Source organism: Salmo salar, chromosome 09, assembly GCF_965601325.2.
Source record: "Salmo salar chromosome 09, fSalSal1, whole genome shotgun sequence".
Lineage (NCBI taxonomy): Eukaryota > Metazoa > Chordata > Actinopteri > Salmoniformes > Salmonidae > Salmo > Salmo salar.
Genome location: NC_138299.1, coordinates 15,907,053 through 15,929,720, shown reverse-complemented (window position 1 = coordinate 15,929,720; position 22,668 = coordinate 15,907,053). Strand labels below are relative to the sequence as shown.

At 41.4% G+C, this 22,668-nt stretch overlaps 2 protein-coding genes across 2 annotated transcripts; both read right to left on the bottom strand.

The window, feature by feature from the left end:
* Positions 1-237: 237 nt before the first annotated feature.
* On the bottom strand, positions 238-10,652 carry LOC106610772 (cytochrome c oxidase subunit 7A2, mitochondrial). Its single transcript, XM_014210331.2, has 4 exons — positions 10,417-10,652; positions 3,186-3,275; positions 657-741; positions 238-465 (listed from the first exon to the last, which is right to left on the bottom strand). Exons 1-4 carry the CDS (start codon positions 10,432-10,434, stop codon positions 410-412), a joined length of 249 nt encoding a protein of 82 aa, XP_014065806.1. The 5' UTR covers positions 10,435-10,652; the 3' UTR covers positions 238-409.
* A 388-nt stretch (positions 10,653-11,040) lies between these two features.
* On the bottom strand, positions 11,041-22,265 carry LOC106610771 (cell cycle control protein 50A). The gene is made up of 7 exons (XM_014210329.2): positions 21,785-22,265; positions 21,502-21,621; positions 13,654-13,761; positions 13,447-13,534; positions 12,946-13,089; positions 12,652-12,861; positions 11,041-12,331 (listed from the first exon to the last, which is right to left on the bottom strand). Exons 1-7 carry the CDS (start codon positions 22,031-22,033, stop codon positions 12,138-12,140), a joined length of 1,113 nt encoding a protein of 370 aa, XP_014065804.1. The 5' UTR covers positions 22,034-22,265; the 3' UTR covers positions 11,041-12,137.
* Positions 22,266-22,668: the final 403 nt, after the last annotated feature.

Here is a 22,668-nt window from a genome sequence, read left to right as displayed (position 1 = left end):
GGACATACATATAGGACAGCACATTGAAAGTCATTCACGTGCAGAAGTGACCACTAGGCTATAGGCCCAGGGGTTTTTATCCCATAGAAGGGTTAATTTATTGGTTCATGTGTACAATCACAGCTAAAAACATTGTCATATACAAAGCTTTATATATATATATTTTTTTTTAAAGCTGTTTGTTTATGACAACATCAGATGAATTGAGATTTTAAAATGAAGACGTACACATGGATATGACTTTGTATTGTAGTCGTTTTATTTTCTATGGTACATTAATTGTACAATCAATAAATATTGATCCCAGGCATGAAACATATTGGCATTATTGACAGGACAAATAATCTCCCAGATCATACATCTGCACAACAGAGAACATTAATGTAGGGATGGACATGGACAAGGGCACTCATGCCTTTTTGGGCATTGCTGCATTGAGGAGTTCATACACGACAAATCCACTTCCTGTGAAGAGATAGGAAAGATTTTGAAAATAACAGGCAAACTGTTTGTGGTTAGACTTGAAATGTGAGACATGACTCTAGTCAAGATTACTTGATCAACTGCCGTAAAGATGCCATTAACACTTACAATCAAGGAGGGTTATATCAGGGCTGTACAATTTCACATACCCAATTTCAGGTTAATGCACTTACCAAAGACTGTAAGGGCCATTGTTAGCCTGTACAGAATAGCATCCTTGGCTCCTCCCTTCAGATGGACTGGAATCCCGTTATCTGCCTGCGCAAAGAGGAAAGAATCATCCGGCATTCAGAAAACTGACAAGCCCTTTAGGACAACGTAAATGAACCAAAAGCTAAATGATTCTGCCTGGGTACAGGTCTGTTGGTGGTGGCAGTAGTAGTATGTTAAATAGCACCACCTGAATACGTTTGTTGATGCATTTCATTCACCAGCACGGCACTATAATTAGACCTGGCAAATATTCAGTGAGACGTCCAGTGCCTTGCAAAAGTATTCATCCCCCTTGGCGTTTTTTCTATTTTGTTGCGTTACAACCTGTAATTTAAATTGATTTTTATTTGGATTTCATGGAATGGACATACACAAAATAGTCCAAATTGGTGAAGTGAAATGAAAAAAATAACTTGTTTCAAAAAATTCAAAAAAATGTATAACGGAAAAGTGGTGCGTGCATATGTATTCACCCCCTTTGCTATGAAGCCCCCAAATAAGATCTGGTGCAACCAATTACCTTCAGAAATCACATAGTTAAATAAAGTCCAGCTGTGTGCAATCTAAGTGTCACATGATCTGTCACATGATCTCAGTATATATATATATACACACACACAACTGTTCTGAAAGGCCCCAGAGACTGCAACACTACTAAGCAAGGGGCACCACCAAGCACCATGAAGAACAAGGAGCTCTCCAAACAGGTCAGGAACAAAGTTGTGGAGAAGTACAGATCAGGGTTGGGTTATAAAAAAATATCAGAAACTTTGAACATCCCATGGAGCACAATTAAATCCCGTATTAAAAAAATGGAAAGAATATGGCACCACAACAAACCTGCCAATAGAGGCAGCCCACCAAGCCTCACGGACCAGGCAAGGAGGGCATTAATCAGAGGCAACAAAGAGACCAAAGATAGCCATGAAGAAGCTGCAAAGCTCCATAGGGGAGATTGGAGTATCTGTCCATAGGACCACTTTAAGCCGTGCACTCCACAGAGCTGGGCTTTACGGAAGAGTAGCCAGAAAAAGTCATTGCTTAAAGAAAAAGAATAAGCAAAACACATTTGGTGTTCGCCTTAAGGGCCATCAAGGAAAACACTAAGTCTGGCGCAAACCCAACACCTCTCATCCTCCCGAGAACACCATCCCCACAGTGAAGCATGGTGGTGGCAGCATCATGCTGTGGGGATGTTTTTCCTCGGCAGGGACTGGGAAACTGGTCAGAATTGAAGGATGGTGCTAAATACAGGGAAATTCTTGATGGAAACCTGTTCCAGAGATTTGAGACTGGGATGGAGGTTCACCTTCCAGCAGGACAATGACGCTAAGCATACTGCTAAAGCAACACTCGAGTGGTTTAAGGAGAAACATTTAAATGTCTTGGAATGGCCTAGTCAAAGCCCAGACCTCAATCCAATTGAGAATCTATGGTATGACTTCAAGATTGCTATACACCAGCAGAACCCATCCAACTTACTTGAAGGAGCTGGAGCAGTTTTGCCTTGAAGAATGGGCAAAAATCCCAGTGGCTAGATGTGCCAAGCTTATAGACACATACCCCAAGAGACTTGCAGCTGTAATTGCTGCAAAAGGTGGCTCTACAAAGTATTTACTTTGGGGGGGGTGAATAGTTTTTTGGTCTTATTTCTTGTTTGTTTCACAATAAAAAACATTTTCCATCTTCAAAGTGGTAGGCATGTTGTGTAAATCAAATGATACAACCCCCCCCCAAAAAAACTATTTTAATTCCAGGTTGTGAGGCAACAAAATAGGAAAAATACCAAGGGGGTGAATACTTTCGCAAGCCACTGTATATAACCCCAATTAAAACAACTAAAAGGGTTTTAACAAGGCTACTTCTTGGAGAGCAAGTGCTGCTTGAGAGATGTTATAGCCGAACCTAATACAAATGGAAACACTTACCATAAACATATGCCCTTAAAAGGGTCAGGAATTTCTTAGGCTAAAATGCATTTCAACAACAAATTGCAGAGAAGCAGTCATTGCTTTAGCTCTATGATTTTAAGGCAGAGTGAGTGCCAGCTGTGGACACCATAGAGGTTAGACAAGAATCAGCAAAGCATTGGATATCATAAGTCTGATTTTGCGTTGGCTGATGCCTGTTTACATATCATACTGCATGCAAAAATGTGTTAGTCCAGCCCAAACTATGAGTGAACCCTATGAGCAAACACATACTTATCTTTCAGGCTACAAAGGGGGGAAATAAGATTCTGTTTCCAGAACCTGGGAATAAAGTGCAAACTTTAACCTTAGCATTACTGTACCATTACTGGTCAAACAAGATTCAACACAAATATTGACTGTCAAATTAGGTAAATAAAACTAAACCAGGATAGAATTGTTAACTTCTAAAAACAGTATTTCAGCTTTGGTAGACAGGTGTTCAGTTCCACATTTCTACTGCTCTACAGGGGAACTTTCAGCTGCATCGTCACCCGTTTGCCTCGACCCAGGCCTTACCTGGAACAGCTTCTGCTTCTCTTTGACCATGTTGTCCACCTGTCTGCGGGCACTACTGGAGATAGTCCGCCTGGACAGCTGCTGAAGACCCTGAAAAAACAGGTGATCAGGAAAAGATACATGAAAATGTTTGTCAATGATTACTGAAGTAATATGTGGACCAACTAGTAACCTATAGCTACTTCTTCTGCTAGATACAGTAGATGAGCCCTGCTTAAAGGATGTATAGTCCTAGACATGTTGTTGTTTAGGGTGGAGTTATGGGTTAATTTGTATATATTCATTTATTTTGTTTCAAAACATTTTGAAACGTTGACCCCAATGTCACACATTGTCCCCATTACTTATAGAAAGACCCATTAACATTACGAATCAGGTAGAAAAAGCCAGTGAAATACTAGCTCAACAACTACATCGATCTGCTGCATCGCATACAATTGCACAAATAAATGACAGTAATGGTATGGCCACCTGTGATAATGAAATAAACCGAGTATTCAAAAATGCATTTTAATTTATATCAGAATCTATTGGAAACACTCCCTTAATTGAATCATTCTAAAAAATATATATATATAAACTCATTACACACTCTTGATTCTCAAGATAGCTCTTTGACAAGTGTCTCTCTAAGTGTCAACGAAAAAAAGCTATTAAATCAACAAAAACGTATAAGTCACCTGGACCTGACGGGTTCGCATCTGACTTATACAACAACAAAAAAATGGAATTACCGCTTTGCAACGTTATGAAAATGTGGATTTGGCTGCAATTTAATTTCCTTTGGTAAAAGTATTGTATGCTTTACCATGTGCTTCAGTAAGAATGAATGGCCACAAATCACAATATTTACTCACTAAAACATGGAACTTGGCAAGGGTGCCCACTTTTGGGGCTCCTATTTGCCATTGCGATAGAACCTCTAGCTATCACAATCCGGGCCAATGAAAATATTAGTGGAGTGAAAAGAGAGGACAGAACAGGCAGTGTATGTGCAGAAGACTTGCTTTTATACATTTCAGAACCGGTTGCTTCCATTCCACTGGTCCTTAACATTTTTACTCAATCTCAGGATACAAACTAAATTATAGCAAAAGTTAACTGTACCGAATTACAAAGACTACTCTGTCTAATACTACTCTTAAAACATCCCATTTAAAATTGTTACAGATCATTTTAGATGCTTAGGAATTACTGTTAAGCCATCCTCGTCACTCTTGAAGGAAAATCTCATGCGGCAATTGGAAATGACTAAGAAAGACCTGATACAATGGTCAACCCTACCAATATCAGTTATGGGTCGAATACATTTTTGAAAAATGAACGTCCTACTGAAATTCCTACATTTTTCCGGTGTATCCCAATTGCTATACCCAAAACTATTTTTAAGGTGCTGGACACAATGAGCTCAGAGTTCATATGAAATAATAAAAAGCCACGAATCCGCAAAGCCATACTGCAAAACCCAAAAGAACTAGGGGGTTTGGGGCTCCCTCATTTTCAGAAATAATATGGACCTAAAACAATTTGTAATATGTTTTGGATTCATCCTCATGACTAACTCCAGAGTGGACAATCGTAGAATCCAAATCCTGTACGGCCACATCGTTAAGAGCTATCGTATGCTCTCCCCTTGCAACTGCCTTCGGAAAGAATTACCTGGTCAGACAAACTCTGAAGATATTGAATAACCTAACATGCTGACCACACCGGCCGCGTTGTGTGGTATGGGCAGGCATAAGCTACGGACAACAAACACAACTGCATTAGCCATTTGAATGCACAGAAATACCGTGACGAGATCCTGAGGCCCATCTTTTTAAAGGTATATGTGACCAACAGATGCATATCTGTATTCCCAGTCGTGAAATCCATAGATTAGGGGCTAATGAATATATACTGCTCAAAAAAATAAAGGGAACACTTAAACAACATAATGTAACTCCAAGTCAATCACACTTCTGTGAAATCAAACTGTCCACTTAGGAAGCAACACTGATTGACAATAAATTTCACATGCTGTTGTGCAAATGGAATAGACAACAGGTGGAACTTATAGGCAATAAGCAAGACACCCCCAATAAAGGAGTGGTTGTGCAGGTGGTGACCACAGACCACTTCTCAGTTCCTATGCTTACTGGCTGATGTTTTGGTCACTTTTGAATGCTGGCGGTGCTTTCACTCTAGTGGTAGCATGAAACGGAGTCTACAACCCACACAAGTGGCTCAGGTAATGCAGCTCATCCAGGATGGCACATCAATGCGAGCTGTGGCAAGAAGGTTTGCTGTGTCTGTCAGCGTAGTGTCCACAGCATGGAGGTGCTACCAGGAGACAGGCCAGTACATCAGGAGACGTGGAGAAGGCCGTAGGAGGGCAACAACCCAGCAGCAGGACCGCTACCTCCGCCTTTGTGCAAGGAGGAGCAGGAGGAGCACTGCCAGAGCCCTGCAAAATGACCTCCAGCAGGCCACAAATGTGCATGTGTCTGCTCAAACGGTCAGAAACAGACTCCATGAGGGTGGTATGAGGGCCCGACGTCCACAGGTGGGGGTTGTGCTTACAGCCCAACACCGTGCAGGACGTTTGGCATTTGTCAGAGAACACCAAGATTGGCAAATTCGCCACTGGCGCCCTGTGCTCTTCACAGATGAAAGCAGGTTCACACTGAGCACGTGACAGACGTGACAGAGTCTGGAGACGCCGTGGAGAACGTTCTGCTGCCTGCAACATCCTCCAGCATGACCGGTTTGGCGGTGGGTCAGTCATGGTGTGGGGTGGCATTAGCCCTCCATGTGCTCGCCAGAGGTAGCCTGACTGCCATTAGGTACCGAGATGAGATCCTCAGACCCCTTGTGAGACCATATGCTGGTGCAGTTGGCCCTGGGTTCCTCCTAATGCAAGACAATGCTAGACCTCATGTGGCTGGAGTGTGTCAGCAGTTCCTGCAAGAGGAAGGCATTGATGCTATGGACTGGCCCGCCCGTTCCCCAGACCTGAATCCAACTGAGCACATCTGGGACATCATGTCTCGCTCCATCCACCAACGCCATGTTGCACCACAGACTGTCCAGGAGTTGGCGGATGCTTTAGTCCAGGTCTGGGAGGAGATCCCTCAGGAGACCATCCGCCACCTCATCAGGAGCATGCCCAGTCGTTGTAGGAAGGTCATACAGGCACGTGGAGGCCACACACACTACTGAGCCTCATTTTGACTTGTTTTAAGGACATTACATCCAAGTTGGATCAGCCTGTAGTGTGGTTTTCCACTTTAATTTTGAGTGTGTCTCCAAATCCAGACCTCCATGGTTTGATAAATTGGATTTCCATTGATTATTTTTGTGTGATTATGTTGTCAGCACATTCAACTATGTAAAGAAAAAAGTATTTAATAAGATTATTTCTTTCATTCAGATCTAGGATGTGTTGTTTAAGTGTTCCCTTTATTTTTTTGAGCAGTGTATTTCAATTGACTGATTTCCTCATATGATCTTTGAAATTGTTGCATGTTGCATTTATATTTTTGTTCAGTATAGTTGGTTCAGAGTTCATTTTGATATTTCAACCTGCGTGTCCTGATCGCATCTAGTGTGGATGGACAAAAATCACCATCCATGTACCCGGCGTAGTCAGCATGTAAGGCTGAACTTAGAGATTCTCCCCTACTCCCCTTTAGTTTGTAACAATCTATTTCCACCATCCCCTGCAGACCAAATTATATATGGAGACAAAATGATGTGAAATTACTATGACCTCTACAAAGGTGTTACATTTGTTGGTCCTGCTCACACTGCCCTACCCTGTGCTTTGACCTCTTTCTCCCCTCTCTCTCCAGATGAAATCTCGCGTCTTGTGACGGCCGGCCGCCCAACAACCTGCCCACTTGACCCTATCCCCTCCTCTCTTCTCCAGACCATTTCCGGAGACCTTCTCCCCTTCCTCACCTCGCTCATCAACTCATCCTTGACCGCTGGCTACGTCCCTTCCGTCTTCAAGAGAGCGAGAGTTGCACCCCTTCTGAAAAAACCTACACTCGATCCCTCCGATGTCAACAACTACAGACCAGTATCCCTTCTTTCTTTTCTCTCCAAAACTCTTGAACGTGCCGTCCTTGGCCAGCTCTCCTGCTATCTCTCGCAGAATGACCTTCTTGATCCTAATCAGTCAGGTTTCAAGACTGGGCATTCAACTGAGACTGCTCTTCTCTGTGTCACGGAGGCTCTCCGCACTGCTAAAGCTAACTCTCTCTCCTCTGCTCTCATCCTTCTAGACCTATCTGCTGCCTTTGATACTTTGAAACATCAGATCCTCCTCACCACCCTCTCCGAGTTGGGCATCTCCGGCGCGGCCCACGCTTGGATTGCGTCCTACCTGACAGGTCGCTCCTACCAGGTGGCGTGGCGAGAATCTGTCTCCGCACCATGCGCTCTCACCACTGGTGTCCCCCAGGGCTCTGTTCTAGGCCCTCTCCTATTCTCGCTATACACCAAGTCACTTGGCTCTGTCATATCCTCACATGGTCTCTCCTATCATTGCTATGCAGACGACACACAATTAATCTTCTCCTTTCCCTCTTCTGATAACCAGGCGGCGAATCGCATCTCTGCATGTCTGTCAGACATATCAGTGTGGATGACGGATCACCAGCTCAAGCTGAACCTCGGCAAGACAGAGCTGCTCTTCCTCCCGGGGAAGGACTGCCCGTTCCATGATCTCGCCATCACGGTTGACAACTCCCTTGTGTCCTCCTCCCAGAGTGCTAAGAACCTTGGCGTGATCCTGGACAACACCCTGTCGTTCTCCACTAACATCAAGGCGGTGACCCGATCCTGTAGGTTCATGCTCTACAACATTCGCAGAGTACGACCCTGCCTCACACAGGAAGCGGCGCAGGTCCTAATCCAGGCACTTGTCATCTCCCGTCTGGATTACTGCAACTCGCTGTTGGCTGGGCTCCCTGCCTGTGCCATTAAACCCCTACAACTCATCCAGAACGCCGCAGCCCGTCTGGTGTTCAACCTTCCCAAGTTCTCTCACGTCACCCCGGTCCTCCGCTCTCTCCACTGGCTTCCAGTTGAAGCTCGCATCCGCTACAAGACCATGGTGATTGCCTACGGAGCTGTGAAGGGAACGGCACCTCCATACCTTCAGGCTCTGATCAGGCCCTACACCCAAACAAGGGCACTGCGTTCATCCACCACTGGCCTGCTGGCCCCCCTACCTCTGAGGAAGCACAGTTCCCGCTCAGCCCAGTCAAAACTGTTCGCTGCCCTGGCACCCCAATGGTGGAACAAGCTCCCTCACGACGCCAGGACAGCGGAGTCAATCACCACCTTCCGGAGACACCTGAAACCCCACCTCTTTAAGGAATACCTAGGATAGGATAAAGTAATCCTTCTAACCCCCCCCCCCCCCCCCTTAAAAGATTTAGATGCACTATTGTAAAGTGGTTGTTCCACTGGATATCATAAGGTGAATGCACCATTTTGTAAGTCGCTCTGGATAAGAGCGTCTGCTAAATGACTTAAATGTAAATTTGCACAGTGGTGGAAAAATTGCTCAATTAAAAGTAATTGCTCAAGTTTACTTTGACTTTTGATACTTAGGTACAAGTATAACTCATTTCACCCTATATTAAGCAAACCAAACGGCACCATTCATTTATATATTTTTTTACGGATAGCCAGGGGCACACTCCATAACTCAGACATAATTTACAAACAAAGCATTTGTATTTAGTGAGACCACCAGATCAGAGGCAGTAGGGAGGACCAGGAATGTTGTCTTGATAAATGTGTGAATTGGATAATTTTCCTGTCAAAATGTAACGAGTACTTTTGGGTATCAGGGAAAATGTATGGAGTAAAAAAAAAAAGATATAGATGTACTATTGTAAAGTGGTTGTTCCACTGGATATCATAAGCTGAATGCACCAATTTGTAAGTCGCTCTGGATAAGAGCGACACATACACATATATATATATATATATATACACATATACATACATATACATATATATACATATACATATATATACATATACATACACACACACACACACATATATACACACACATATAGTCCTTTCCTGTTTCAGCATGACAATGCCCCCGTGCCCAAAGAGAGGTCCATACACAGAAGATTTGTCGAGACGGGTGTGGAAGAACTTGACTGGCCTGCACAGAGCCCTGACCTCACCCCCATCAAACACCTTTGGGATGAATTGGAACGCCGACTGCGTGCCCGACCTCAATAATGTTGGTGTCTGAATGGAAGCAAGTCCCCGCAGCAATGTGGGGGACCAACTCCATATTAATGCCCATGATTATGGAATGAGATTCGACGAGCGTTTTGTTTCTTTTGTCCATGCAATTTATATGACAACCTCAATATGAGGATATAAAGAATAGAAAATCATTGAGTAACATTGGGGTGGATGGGGAGGGAGCGTGGGTGAGCGGGATTTGGACTTATGGTGTAAAGAAATTAGAAAAAGATCTATTGCTGGCATTTTAGATACTAATGCTCTGCCAGAAGTGACTATCCTGTTTTTCTCCCCCCTTTCATTTCTTGAATGCTATGCCATCTTGGAACACAGTTCCCAAGCCCAGTTCTGGTCTTTTGACCAATAAGAAAAGTTCTGAAAAAGATCTGGTGTGGATGGGGCCCGATTGGTGGAAGGTATGTCAGAATTGGGGTACCTATGTATCTAACTATTTATGTGGATATTGTACATTATCATAAACTGCATACATATCAATGATTGTACCTTTGAATGACCTTGTGATCAAATAAAATGTATTGTTAAAAAAAACAAGGAAATGTGACTATTCTCATGTTGTGACTTTTAGTAACCCTACGCGACCTCTACACTTGCTCTCACTGTTTTACACTTCTGTAAATACTTGTTCACTGTAGCTGAGATTAAGGGGCACGCTTTTACTAGGTCGACCTGATTGATTTGCTACTAACGTTAAGTAGCAAGCTAACTAACAATAAAATACTGTATAAAACAACACTGCTAGTTAGGTGTTTAGATCAGAAGTCTATCTTGATTTTATCAAGCAATTTAAAAAATAACCGGTGATAGCTAGCATTAGCAGGCTAAGAATGCTAGCTAGTTAGCCAACTACCCTGATTTAACTAGCTAGGCTAGCTAGTTAATAATTGAGGAGACGTCAGGTAATTGCAGTTGCCATGAAAAGTCCGAACAAATAATATTGAACACTTACCATAAGTTGCTTGTACATTTTGGCAAATGTGTTTATTTCGAGGTGAGTGCACAAGGACACTTTGAAAACCTAGCTACTGCTTCCGGTGATATCCCAAAATTCTTTGCGGCGAGAAAATTGCTACATTTCCGGTCATGTTCAATGGCTGCTCATTGGTTGGTGTGTGAAGGCTGGACTCCGATCTTTATTCGATAGCACAAGTCTAGCAAACATGTTACATTAAGTGACAATGGGCGAGTTCGTTTTGCATGGTCCGGTGCCCCGGGTGGCGGAGTTTGTATATTTTAGACCATCCATTGGTCCTGAGGTGAAATCTCACCTTCCCTGGGCACCGGGACATGCAAAACGAATTCACTTATTGACACCCACCTGGAATACTGATCTGTCAGAGATCAATATTGGGTCCATCATGTGTCTGTGAATTTGTGTGTTCTACGTGCAGATGTAGAGAAACCTGGCCTGACATTCAGTAGGCTGCTGGCTGGCAGTAACATCTAAAATGTGTAAATTGTGAGAGCAGCTGTGTGTGTGGGAAATTACACTTTGTTTAGGGCAAGACCAAGGACTGGACCTTACCAATGGTGTTAAAGGCAATTAAATGTAAGGGAAACAAAAACAAATCAATAACTTACAAATACCATTTATTTTATTAACTTCTGAAATATCAGTAAATTATCCAACACCATAAAGAATAAAAAGGCAGAATTAGCTTTGAAAGAAAGATAACAACCAAATGAAAAAAGTAAGAACTGCATAACAAATGTGACACTTGTAAAATGCATAGCATTTGGTCAACATTGAAATTCTATATTTGTTTTGAAATAGATTTTCATCCTAGAGACAAGGTCAGTAGCATTGGTACATAAAACCTTCAAATAAAAATGTTTTTGATTATACATTGAACTATTAGACTTTGACAAACAAATTGGTGAGAGTCAATACAATCTGTATGTGAACATTTGGTAAAATCTATGACTGCCTTTATCCCTTAAAATACTGGCCCTCATTACAAACAAAGCAGAGCAACATGGCTATGAGCTTTTGTTCCCCATTCCACATTTAAGCCTCAGAGGTATGTAAATTAAATACATTAGTACGTTCACCAGCAGGACATTTTACATAATATGAGTGTGGAACTTAGTTAAAAACATAAACATCCTTCAGTATCAAGAAATTTATGACAAGCATTGCTCAAATAATATACATGTTCTCCTTTGAGACAACATATGGATAAATAGAAATACACAATGTACTTAAGGTACACAGACAACAATTTCAGCAGTCATGTCATACAAAGACACAGTATCCTAAGCTCCCAGAGCCTTCTTGTGTCTCATCCCATTAGTTTACAGGGTGTCACTCACTCTACAACACACACCGTGGGCCTATTTGGGAGGGCACAATGTTAGAAATATATTTTGTAGAACAGACTCTTTTGTCTCAGAATCAGCAATTGTGTCAGTTCTACACAAAATATATCTATCTAGAATGTGCTAATGTATCAACCTTCTGAACAAACACCAGACTGCAGCCTTCCCCTGGAGGTGGGGAGGAGTGAGCTAACATTACAACACAAAACACAAACATTTAAAACAAACAAAGACCAGTGCATCCAGGCTAAATCAGCAAGCAGTCCAGAGCAGAGCAGGGCCAGACCAGTGGTGGCTAGACCCAGGCATGCAGAGGGAGGAGGAGGTACGGTCTCCATACTAGGAAGACCTTTAGCTGGGAATGTCTGCACTGTGGTTACGGTTGCCATATTTGTGGTGGATGATGAGGAGGACGATGCCCAGGAAGAAGCAGACTGAGCCCACGGTGATGTAAGCGATGCCCAGGAAGGGGTTCTTGCCGCCCATCCAGGAGATGGTACTCAGGATCATACGCTTTCTGCCCTCGAAGCTCCGCACGGGATAATCTGAGTTCATATGGTTAAAGGAAAAGACATCTGGAATGATACAGATGTGTCAGTGAATGTTTTGTATCATGTGAACTGTAAAACAAAATATATATATATATACATTTTTTTAAACAATACAGATCAACTACAGTGAACATTGTCAAAGATGGAGTTGGACATAGGTTGACAATTGTAATTATAACTAAATGGAGTAAGTGTATAACTGAACAAACTCATGTCTCTATGCCTTCTCTGTGCAATGTTCTCTCAATACAAACCTATATGCCTGCCATGAACCTCCATGTTGTGATTTACTGCGATCTTTCTCAAAAGGATACTGTAGGTGACCTCTAGGATGTACTGTCCTAGGGGCAGAGTCGGGGTCATGTTGGGCTTCTTATGGATGATGCGGTACAGCTTGCGGAAGGTGGGCAGAGCAGCTGTCCTCATCCACACAATGAAATCCTCATTGATGAAGCCATTGTTGTCAGGGTCTGAAGGGTCCAGCTCATAGACAGACTTCCTCCAGTTGACAGGTTTGCTAGTGCCTGAAGGAGGAAAAAGGCCTTGTTAGTCATGATAATTTCATTACTACTAGGCAGTTGTGCCATTTTGCATGGTTTGCAAATCACCTTGGAAAACTACAGTGAGGTTGTCATTTCCACCAGGGTTCCTAAACTTCACATGCTTGTCTGTCCACCATGCAATACCCTTCTTCACCAGAGGAATCGCAGTTCTGGAGCCATTGGGGTCAATGTAATACAGCTCCAGAGTGTCTGATGAGAAACACAGTACCACATGGTAATCAACAGCAAGACAGGTCTCTTAAGTAGTAGACCAACAGTGATGTGCTACATGGTAAACTAAAGCAAAACCACTTCAACCTACAAAAAAATAAATAATAATAAAAAAAAAAATTCAAAAAAAAAATAAAAAATCAGACAAGACTCCATATACAAGGGTTGGCCCAAATTGGCAGACACGTATCTAAATAGCATTGTAAGTAAGTAAGTAAGTACAGGAAAATATGCTAAGATTGTGGTTGAGCATTAGTGTGTAGTATTGTTACTTGACTCCTGTGCTGGAAATGGGACAACCATTTGCTAAGAGAAAATGTATCCCTCTGGTCTTACCATTGAAGAGGCTGTTGGCGATTGCACCGCATGGAGCGATAGGCTTTTCGTCACTGGTGCGGTACGGCTCACATTCCTTGCTGGGGCTCTGTAAAGAGTGTCAAGATGTTTAAGTGCAGTTGCAGGTTGTTGAAATCAAACAATTACACATTACATTGAATGGATGTAGGCCTATGTTCTATCTACTAAGAGCACCTGTAAACATACCTTCAGAGAAGCTTTGTCTCCGTTCAACTGGCTGTCATCTCTGGACTTCACATAGCGTCTGTGATTCTGATAGAAGTTTGACAATCCATAGTACATGAACACGTTGCTCTAGAGGGGAAGAATTGCAGATTAAGGACCAATGAATTAGTTTAGTTATTCATCGGATGAGAGAGTAGGCCTTCATAAGACAATGCAACAACGTTGCAACCCTAAGATGAAAGAGCAGGGGGTTGGGTGAGTCTAAAGGAATTCCTGCAATCAATAACATCCTCCTATAAAAGCTATGTGTGTGTGAAATAACTTTCAGGACAATGTTTTAAAATAGTAATGATCGATTCTGAGGAAAGAGCCTGACCATTAAAAGGAAAAAAAACAAAACACCCATTACTTTCATTTACAGTGTGAAATAACACTGAACTATATTTTTGTGAACAAATGTTTCATTTTGGAGTTGGGGAAATATATATATAAAACTTTTTTATTAAAAAAAAAATAAAAAAATCTGTGGAAATCTGTTGCAGCTCAAGTCGACTACAACATCCACAATGCAATGCTCTCTCTATGGGCTGGCTGGCTAGCAAGCAAACATAGCTACACACAATAATACCAAAGACAATATAAGCATGTAACAAAGCTAGTTAGCTGTAAAAAAAAAAAAATGAAAATCACCTAAACAAACTGCACTATCAATTTAGGTGTTTACAATCTCACCATGTTCAACCTGCAGATTGATGTGCCTAACAGAGGAGTGCATTCTGAGCGATTCTGGGACAAGGAGCGCTCCCCTTTTAAAGAGTGAAAAGGAGTCTATTGGGCGCTAGCTCTAAAACGCAACATTACAAATATTTCCCAAGATATGAGATAATTAACTTGCCATCTGTAATATTGTATAGCTTTGCAATCGTGACTTTTCTCGACATACAGTGCCTTCAGAAAGTATTCAGACCTCTTGACCTTGTCCACATTTTGTTAGGTTACAGCCTTATTATAAAAGTATTCCCCCTCCCCCTCAATCTACACACAACGCCTCATAACAACAAAGCAAAAACAGGTTAAGAAATTTGTGCTAAATTATATTTTTAAAAACGAACGAAACATTACATTTACACAAGAATTCAGACCCTTTACTCAGTACCTTGTTGAAGCACCTTCTTGGGTATGACCGTACAAGCTTGGCACACCTGTACTTGGGGAGTTTCTCCCATTTTTCTCTGCAGATTCTCTCAAGCTCTACCAGGTTGGATGGGGAGCACAGCTGCACAGCTATTTTCTGGTCGGGTTCAAGTCCGGGCTCTGGCTGGGCCACTCAAGGACATTCAGAGACTTGTCCCAAAGTCACTCCTGCGTTGTCTTGGCTGTGTGCTTAGGGTCGTTGTCCTGTTGGAAGGTGAACCTTGGCCCCAGTCTGAGGTCCTGAGTGCTCTGGAGCAGGTTTTAAAATCAAGGACCTCATCTTTGCCTTGATCCTGACTAGTCTCCCAGTCCCTGCCGCTGAAAAACATCCCCACAGCATGATGGTGCCACCACACTTCACCATATGGATGGTGCCAGGTTTCCTCAAGACGTGATGCTTGGAATTCAGGCCAAAGAGTTTAATCTTGGTTTCACCTCCCTGACCAAGGCCCTTCTCCCCCGATTGCTCAGTTTGGCCGGGAGGCCAGCTCTAAGAAGAGTCTTGGTGGTTCAAAACTTCTTCCATTTAAGAATGGAGGAGGCTATTGTGTTCTTGGGGACTTTTAATGCCGAGTACATTTTTTGGTACACTTCCCCAAATCTTTGCCTCGACACAATCCTGTCTGAGCTCTACGGACAAGTCCTTCGACCTCATGGCTTGGTCTTTGCTCTGACATGCACTGTCAACTGTGAGACCTTATATAGACAGGTGTGTGCCTTCCCAAATCATGTCCAATAAATTGAATTTACCACAGGTGGACTCCAATGAAGTTGCAGAAATGTTTCAAGGGTGATCAATGGAAAACAGGATGCACCTGAGCTCAATTTCAAGTCTCATAGCAAAGGGCCTGAATACTTTTGTAAATAAGGCATCTGTTTTTTCTTTTTAAAACATTTCTAAAAACCTGTTTTCGTTTTGTCATTATGGGGTATTGTGTGTACCACTGTAGATTGCTGATAAGTTTTTTGTTATTTAATTCATTTTAGGTTAAGGCTGTAACATAACAAAATGTGGATAAAGTCAAGGGGCCTGAATACTTCCCTAAGGCACTTTGTGAAGGGATTGCGTGAGGATTATCTTAGCAACCATGTGATACATAATGACAACGTGAACGCGACTGGTTGACAGTGCTGGGTGGGGCGTTATATGTTCATTCATTGGATTCCTTCATTCATATCTCCCTTCTATAATATCTTTGGCAATGGCACCATGCAATTCACCATGGACTAAAGAGGCAGATAATAGGAAAAATGTGCTAGAACCTCCGTTAAATGACCCATTTCTCAAGGTAGGAATATTGCAAAAACACGATCGATAGGCTCACTCAAGAGAAGACATCCTCCCGAGTTATAACATCAGCCAGTATTGAAATCTGACATGTATTATACACGTTTTTGTCATCTAAAAGTCATATTCCTATTAACTTCCAGTGTAGTGAGTAACTTTATCACGGTGCTACGTCATACCGGGCGGTTTACTGCCTGCTTCAACGCCAATAACTCAGACACACATGAAATGACCCAGGGAATCGACAGAATATTGCTGAGAGACGCACAAAAACAATATAACATTCAAAATGGGTGAACCTTTCAAGTATTTCTAAACAGAGACGATAAAGTGTAACTAATGGACAATAAATGTTAGTTGCCCAGTCTCTGAGCGTTAGAGATGTCAACGATGATGAGTATGGAATCCCTGATTCAAACTCCCATTAGACAGCTCTGCAAGCATTATAAATGTGAAAATACATTCGTTACTCACCAAATATGGCGTTTCACTGAGCAACCATCTTAAATTTACTCCCATTATGCCCGGAATGTACATCTCAAAAAGGTCTAAATAAAAAAAAAATGACAACCAACTGAGAAAATGCCTCTTCGGCACCTCCAATGTATTGGGCTGCTGTTGACTTCCGACCTGTACGTGGAAGTAATGAGTGATTTAAAATTGGAGATACCAAATAGGATTTTTTTTCAGTTGACTGTACATTTTTATGTCTCTTTTTTAGAAGTACCCATACTGGCCGTAACGGGAGTAAATTATGATAGTTTCTCAGCTATCCATATTTGCTGAGTAATGGGAATATTTTGACAATGTTTGGAGAGCTGTCGAATGGGAGTTTGAGTAGGAGCTTCCTAGGCGTTAAAGGTCCAGTGCAGCCATTTTTATCTCAATACCAAACAATTCCTGGGTAACAATTAAGTTCATTACTGTGATTGTTTTCAATTAAAATGGTCAAAAAGAAAAATAGATTCTTAGCAAAGAGCAATTTCTCAAGCAATCCTTTTTCTAGGACTGTCGGAGTGGTTTGAGTGGGGAGGGGAAAACTGAAAAGTAGTTATTGCCAGAGAGGTTTAGAACTCTTATTGGTCTATTAACTATTTATAATTTGTATTTGTTGTTTACACTGTTTGAAATGGTCGGAAAAAAGATTAAAATCACACATACTGTAATAAGCACGCAGAGCTTGCTGCTCCTACCCTCCATGTCATTATTATCATTAGTAGGCCAACATCCATTAATACAATTCAAGTCCCTAAAAATAGAAATCAACTTGGCAAGACTATTGTCCTGCTAATAGCCCATCATGGGTAGATGGGCTTCTTTTGTATCCCAATGTATTGAATGAATGTATGAATTACAGTCATTTACCATTCTCATTCTCGGAGTGGAAACGTTGACAGCGTTCACAACCTGCTACACTTATGAAAAACAAATGTTTGAAAACAGGTTGTTTTCAAAATGCCTCCAGCTCACATTGTAGAGACAGAAATTTGAGGATTTTTGTTGGGTGAATTATAATAAATGTACATATTTGTAGGGTTTGTTGCATTTCTCATTGATATAAAAATAAGTTTTGATCACCAATTAGCTATGAGGGTTTTTGGGTGGCTATTATCAATTTAATGGCTCAAGTCGAGAACTGAAATATACTATTGAATTAGATTTAAATGAACCATTTCAAAATGCATACAGTTGAAGTCGGAAGTTTAAATACATCTCAGCTAAATACATTTAAACTTTTTTTCACATTTTACTGACATTTAATCCTAGTAAAAATTCCCTGTTTTAAGTCAGTTAGGATGACCACTTTATTTTAAGAACGTGGCTTTAGATACTTCTAATTGACTCAAATGATGGCAATTGGCCTATTGGAGGTGTACCTGTGGATGTATTTCAAGGCCTACCTTCAAACTCAGTGCCTCTTTGCTTGACATCATGGGAAAAATCAAAAGAAAAATCAGCCAAGGCCTCAGAAAAACAATTGTAGACCTCCACAAGTCTGGTTCATCCTTGGGAGCAATTTCCAAACGCCTGAAGGTACCACGTTCATCTGTACAAACAATAGTACGCAAGTATAAACACCATGGGACCACGCAGCTGTCATACCGCTCAGGAAGGAGACGCGTTCTGTCTCCTAGAGATGAACGTACTTTGGTGTGAAAAGTGCAAATCAATCCCAGAACAACAGCAAAGGACCTTGTGAAGATGCTGGAGAAAACAGGTACAAAAGTATCTATATCCACAGTAAAACGAGTCCTATAATCGACATAACCTGAAAGGCCGTTCAGCAAGGAAGAATCCACTGCTCCAAAAGCGCCATAAAAAAGCCAGACTACGGTTTGCAACTGCACATGGGGACAAAGATCGTACTTTTTGGAGAAATGTCCTCTGGTCTGATGAAACAAAAATAGAACTGTTGGGCCATAATGACCATCGTTATGTTTGGAGGAAAAAAGGGGGAGGCTTGCAAGCCGAAGAACACCATCCCAACTGTGAAGCACGGGGGTGGCAGCATCATGTTGTGGGGGTGCTTTTCTGCAGGAGGGACTGGTGCACTTCACAAAATAGATTGCATCATGAGGAAAGACTATTATGTGGATATATTGAAGCAACATCAGTCAGGAAGTTAAAGCTTGGTCGCAAATAGGTCTTCCAAATGGACAATGACCCAAGCATACTTCCAAAGTTGTGGCAAAATGGCCTAAAGACAACAAAGTCAAGGTATTGGAGTGGCCATCACAAAGCCCTGACCTCAATCCTATAGAAAATGTGTGAGCAGAACTGAAAAAGCATGTGCGAGCAAGGAGGCCTACAAACCTGACTCAGTTACACCAGCTCTGTCAGGAGGAATGGGCCAAAATTCTCCCAACTTATTGTGGGAAGCTTGTGGAAGGCTACCATAAACGTTTGACCCAAGTTAAACAATTTAAAGGCAATGCACCCAAATACTAATTGAGTGTATGTAAACTTCTGACGCACTGGGAATGTGATGAAATAAATAAAAGCTGAAATAATTCTCTGTACTATTATAGTGACATTTCACATTCTTAAAATAAAGTAGTGATCCTAACTGACCTAAAACAGGGAATTTTTACTAGGATTAAATGTCAGGAATTGTGAAAAACTGAGTTTAAATTATTTCGCTATGGTGTATGTAAACTTACGACTTCTACTGTATATAAATCATTTCCTATAATGTGGATTATAATAAATTTACATTTGATGAATCTTTCATTAGGGCAAAGCAGGTCTGTGATATTGATACATTTCCAACTTTAGTCTTGGACCAGGTGAACTGTTGTGTCCACATTTGGTCTGATAATTGCCCCATAATCTCCAAAGAGTTCTTCAATTGCTACTTCTATATCTACCTATCTATAAATAATTAATTACTTCAAGCATTTTACTTATAACTTTAAAAATAAATGAAGGGGGCCTTGAATAATTAAACAATAAATTAACCGCAGCATGAGTCTTGTGTTCATACTGTATTTCACAACGGGTGTTTGGAGTTGCCTATACTGTACGCCATTGAGCAAAAATAGGCTTACTCCTTATTTATTTAGGCTACACTATTCCACAGCCTAATTGTAGCCTAACCAATATCCTAAAGGAAATTCAGTGAAAATAAAAATCTGACATTGACATCAAGGGTGGATGGCTTCTTTTCGATCGACCAAGATTTTATTTTGGTCGGGGACAGCCCTAAACTCAACATCTCAAATGGCGAGACGGATTCGCTACCACAAGGACAGACTTTATTAGTGTGTTTGTCACTTTGACATCTGCTGATGTAAAAAGGGCTTTATAAATACATTTGATTGATGATGTGTGTCGGGAGCATGTAGTCCGGCATTGCCCACATTTTTATATACATATATTTTAATGTAAAAATAATGTTTAGAATGTAAAATAATGTCAATACATTGTGTAGGCTTATTAAAAGATGCATTACTCTAAAAGTGGTAACGCATACTTTCTTGTTGCATACATTTGGGGGGGGGGGGGGGGGTACCTTCTACTGTGAGCTAACGCACTTCTGTACATCCCGCTGTAACGTACAATTGACCTTATTTTAGCGCCCCAAAAAACATAATACTTTCAGGCCAACTGTAATATGAATACCATTGTAAAGCACAATTTGTACCCTTTACAGCAAAATCAATGACGAGACCTTCATGCTGCCCGTCTCTGCATGATTGAAGAAGGCAATGAGCTCTGTAGGGTCTTTAAAATGGCGGGTGGGGAAGTGAAACCTTCTGCGCGATAGGGAAAGAGGGAGATAAGCCATGTGGGGAAACTGCTTTTTTCCACCCGATCTGTCCAACCTATCACCTCTAAAATGTAAATAAAACACTATAAAGAGTTTATATAATGTGTCATTACATACCTATTTGAATCAGGTTTTTGGGGCGGCGCTAAAGTTATTTTCAGAAGTAATAACTGTTGCAGCTTTTTGAGAGTCAGGATAGCTTGCAGTGATGACGCAAAAAATGAATGCATTCAGTTGTACAAGTGACTAGGTATCCCCCCACACCCACACCCTGTCCCTTTCTTATTTTTAAACTGTTGGAGGCTGTACAACACAGAATGAGTTGCTTTACGTGTGCTGTACGTTATGTCATGACACGTCACAATTTAACGTACAGCGTCAGAGGGGTCAGTTTTTTCAACTTTTCGCCAAAACTATCGGGCCATTACCATGTCGATTAATGCTTGAATAGAAACGTAGTTCACCCCCCTGATTTTTATGCCAACACAGTTGCTACAGTCCCATTAGTTTTCATTGCAGCCTCGTTTGAATGCCGCGTTTGCACAAATTTGTACGGAATGTGGTTAGTCTTGCCATACTCCTGCATGGCAAGCGGTACCGGAGCGCCAAGTCTAGGACCAAAAGCCTTCTCAACAGTTTTTACGCCAAGCCATAAGAATCCTGAACAAGTAATCAAATAGCTGCCCGGACTATTTGCATTGTCCCGCCCCCCCAAGCCCTCTTTTACGCTGCTGCTACTCTCACTTTAACCATACCTAAAAGTACATACTACCTCAATTAGCCCGACTAACCGGTGCCTGTCTATAGCCCTCCTACTGTTATTTTTCACTGTCTTTTTGCTGTTGTTTTTATTTCTTTACTTATCTATTGTTCACCTAATACCTATTTCTTACTTTAAAAAAATGAAAAAATTACATTTAAAAAAAATCACACTGTTGGTTAGGGCCTGTAAGTAAGCATTTCACTGTAAGGTCTACACCGGTTGTATTTGGCGCATGTGACAAATAAACTTTGATTTGATCCGCAAACACTAACATCAATTATTGAATGATTAGCCTTCACTTTTAACTGTGATTATACAGTAGTTTGGGGACCGTGCAGGTTCTGCTAAGCTTACCTCAAATGGTTGATCCAGAGAGAAGGGGACAGAGCAGGTACATGGCTTTGTGCTGTTCCAGCTGTAGCTTTGAGAGCAGTTATAGCACGGACTTGACATGTCAACACCAGTGTAATCGATCTGTAAAGTATGGAGATGATCAATGACACTTATGTGTATATAAATAAGTGTTATACACTAAATACAGACAAGAACTGAAAGATAGCTACCCAAACAGAGATAACACATACATACACAATCAATTGGCTACTTCCTGTTTTGTTGGCTTGCTAGTTAACGTTACCTCTAACTCTTTGATGTTGTTTGATGTCACGAATAGGCCAATGCCGATTGGGATAAAGATGAGACCAATGACAAAAAAAGCAGGAAGAACAGTGCCCGCTGTCAAAATAGGTTGCCAAGCGGGCAGTCTTTGTTGTTTGAATGCAGTGTTGTCCGGCTTTTTATTTTTCACAGTTCCTGCTCCTCCATGGGCAATAGCAGCAGGCTGCTGCCCGTCCTCTTCCTTAGCGTTGTAGTTAGACGCCATCATGGCTGCAGTTCTCGTCGAGCAAAATAATCCACACTGTCAACAATAGTGACAGCTGGCTATGTCGCGAGAAAGCGGATTGATTGATTCCCTTAGAAACGAAAGTTATCTTCTCTATAATGTTAGGTAACATTAAATGTAATCATATAAAAAATACAAATTGCTTTGGATTTGCTTTGGAGAGGATTTCGATCTACTGCGAAAGTAGGCAGCTAAGGATGAGACGGAATCAGGAAGCTCTTAAACCAATGGTGTTGCACGTGATCAGTTGAGGAGCACTCCCCTTTTATGCAAAAAAAATAAAAAGACACTCACTATCCCATGAGGCCATATAAATTAATCAGAAAAATGTTTTCCCTGTGTAAGGCAGAGGTTCGAAACTCTGAAGTCATTCTAACAGAAAATGTTCAATGATTGTATAAATCCTATACAACAGTGTAATCAATAATTTTGAATTTATCACTTTATTGTGTCACTCAGTGTTGCAGGACATATCATATGAACTGTCCCCCTCCATCTTTGGAGGATACATGCACTCAAAGACTTGACCTAACTAAAGCTAGGCTACTCATGATGATGTATACATTACTATTATTATGATTATTACTATTATGATTATCCTCATAGGATTGCAGTGA

Bases quoted from the DNA above. Each gene is read 5' to 3' on its own strand.
- LOC106610772 (XM_014210331.2), bottom strand. The intron at 742-3,185 runs GTAAGGCCTGGG...CTCTTTGCGCAG, and splicing joins AGAAGCAGAAGCTGTTCCAG to GCAGATAACGGGATTCCAGT. The intron at 466-656 runs GTAAGTGCATTA...ATCTCTTCACAG, and splicing joins AATGGCCCTTACAGTCTTTG to GAAGTGGATTTGTCGTGTAT.
- LOC106610771 (XM_014210329.2), bottom strand. From the start codon at position 22,033: ATGATGGCGTCTAACTACAACGCTAAGGAAGAGGACGGGCAGCAGCCT. The intron at 13,762-21,501 runs GTAAGCTTAGCA...CTTCCCCTCTAG, and splicing joins CTCTGGATCAACCATTTGAG to AGCAACGTGTTCATGTACTA. The intron at 13,535-13,653 runs GTATGTTTACAG...CACTCTTTACAG, and splicing joins GAGACAAAGCTTCTCTGAAG to AGCCCCAGCAAGGAATGTGA.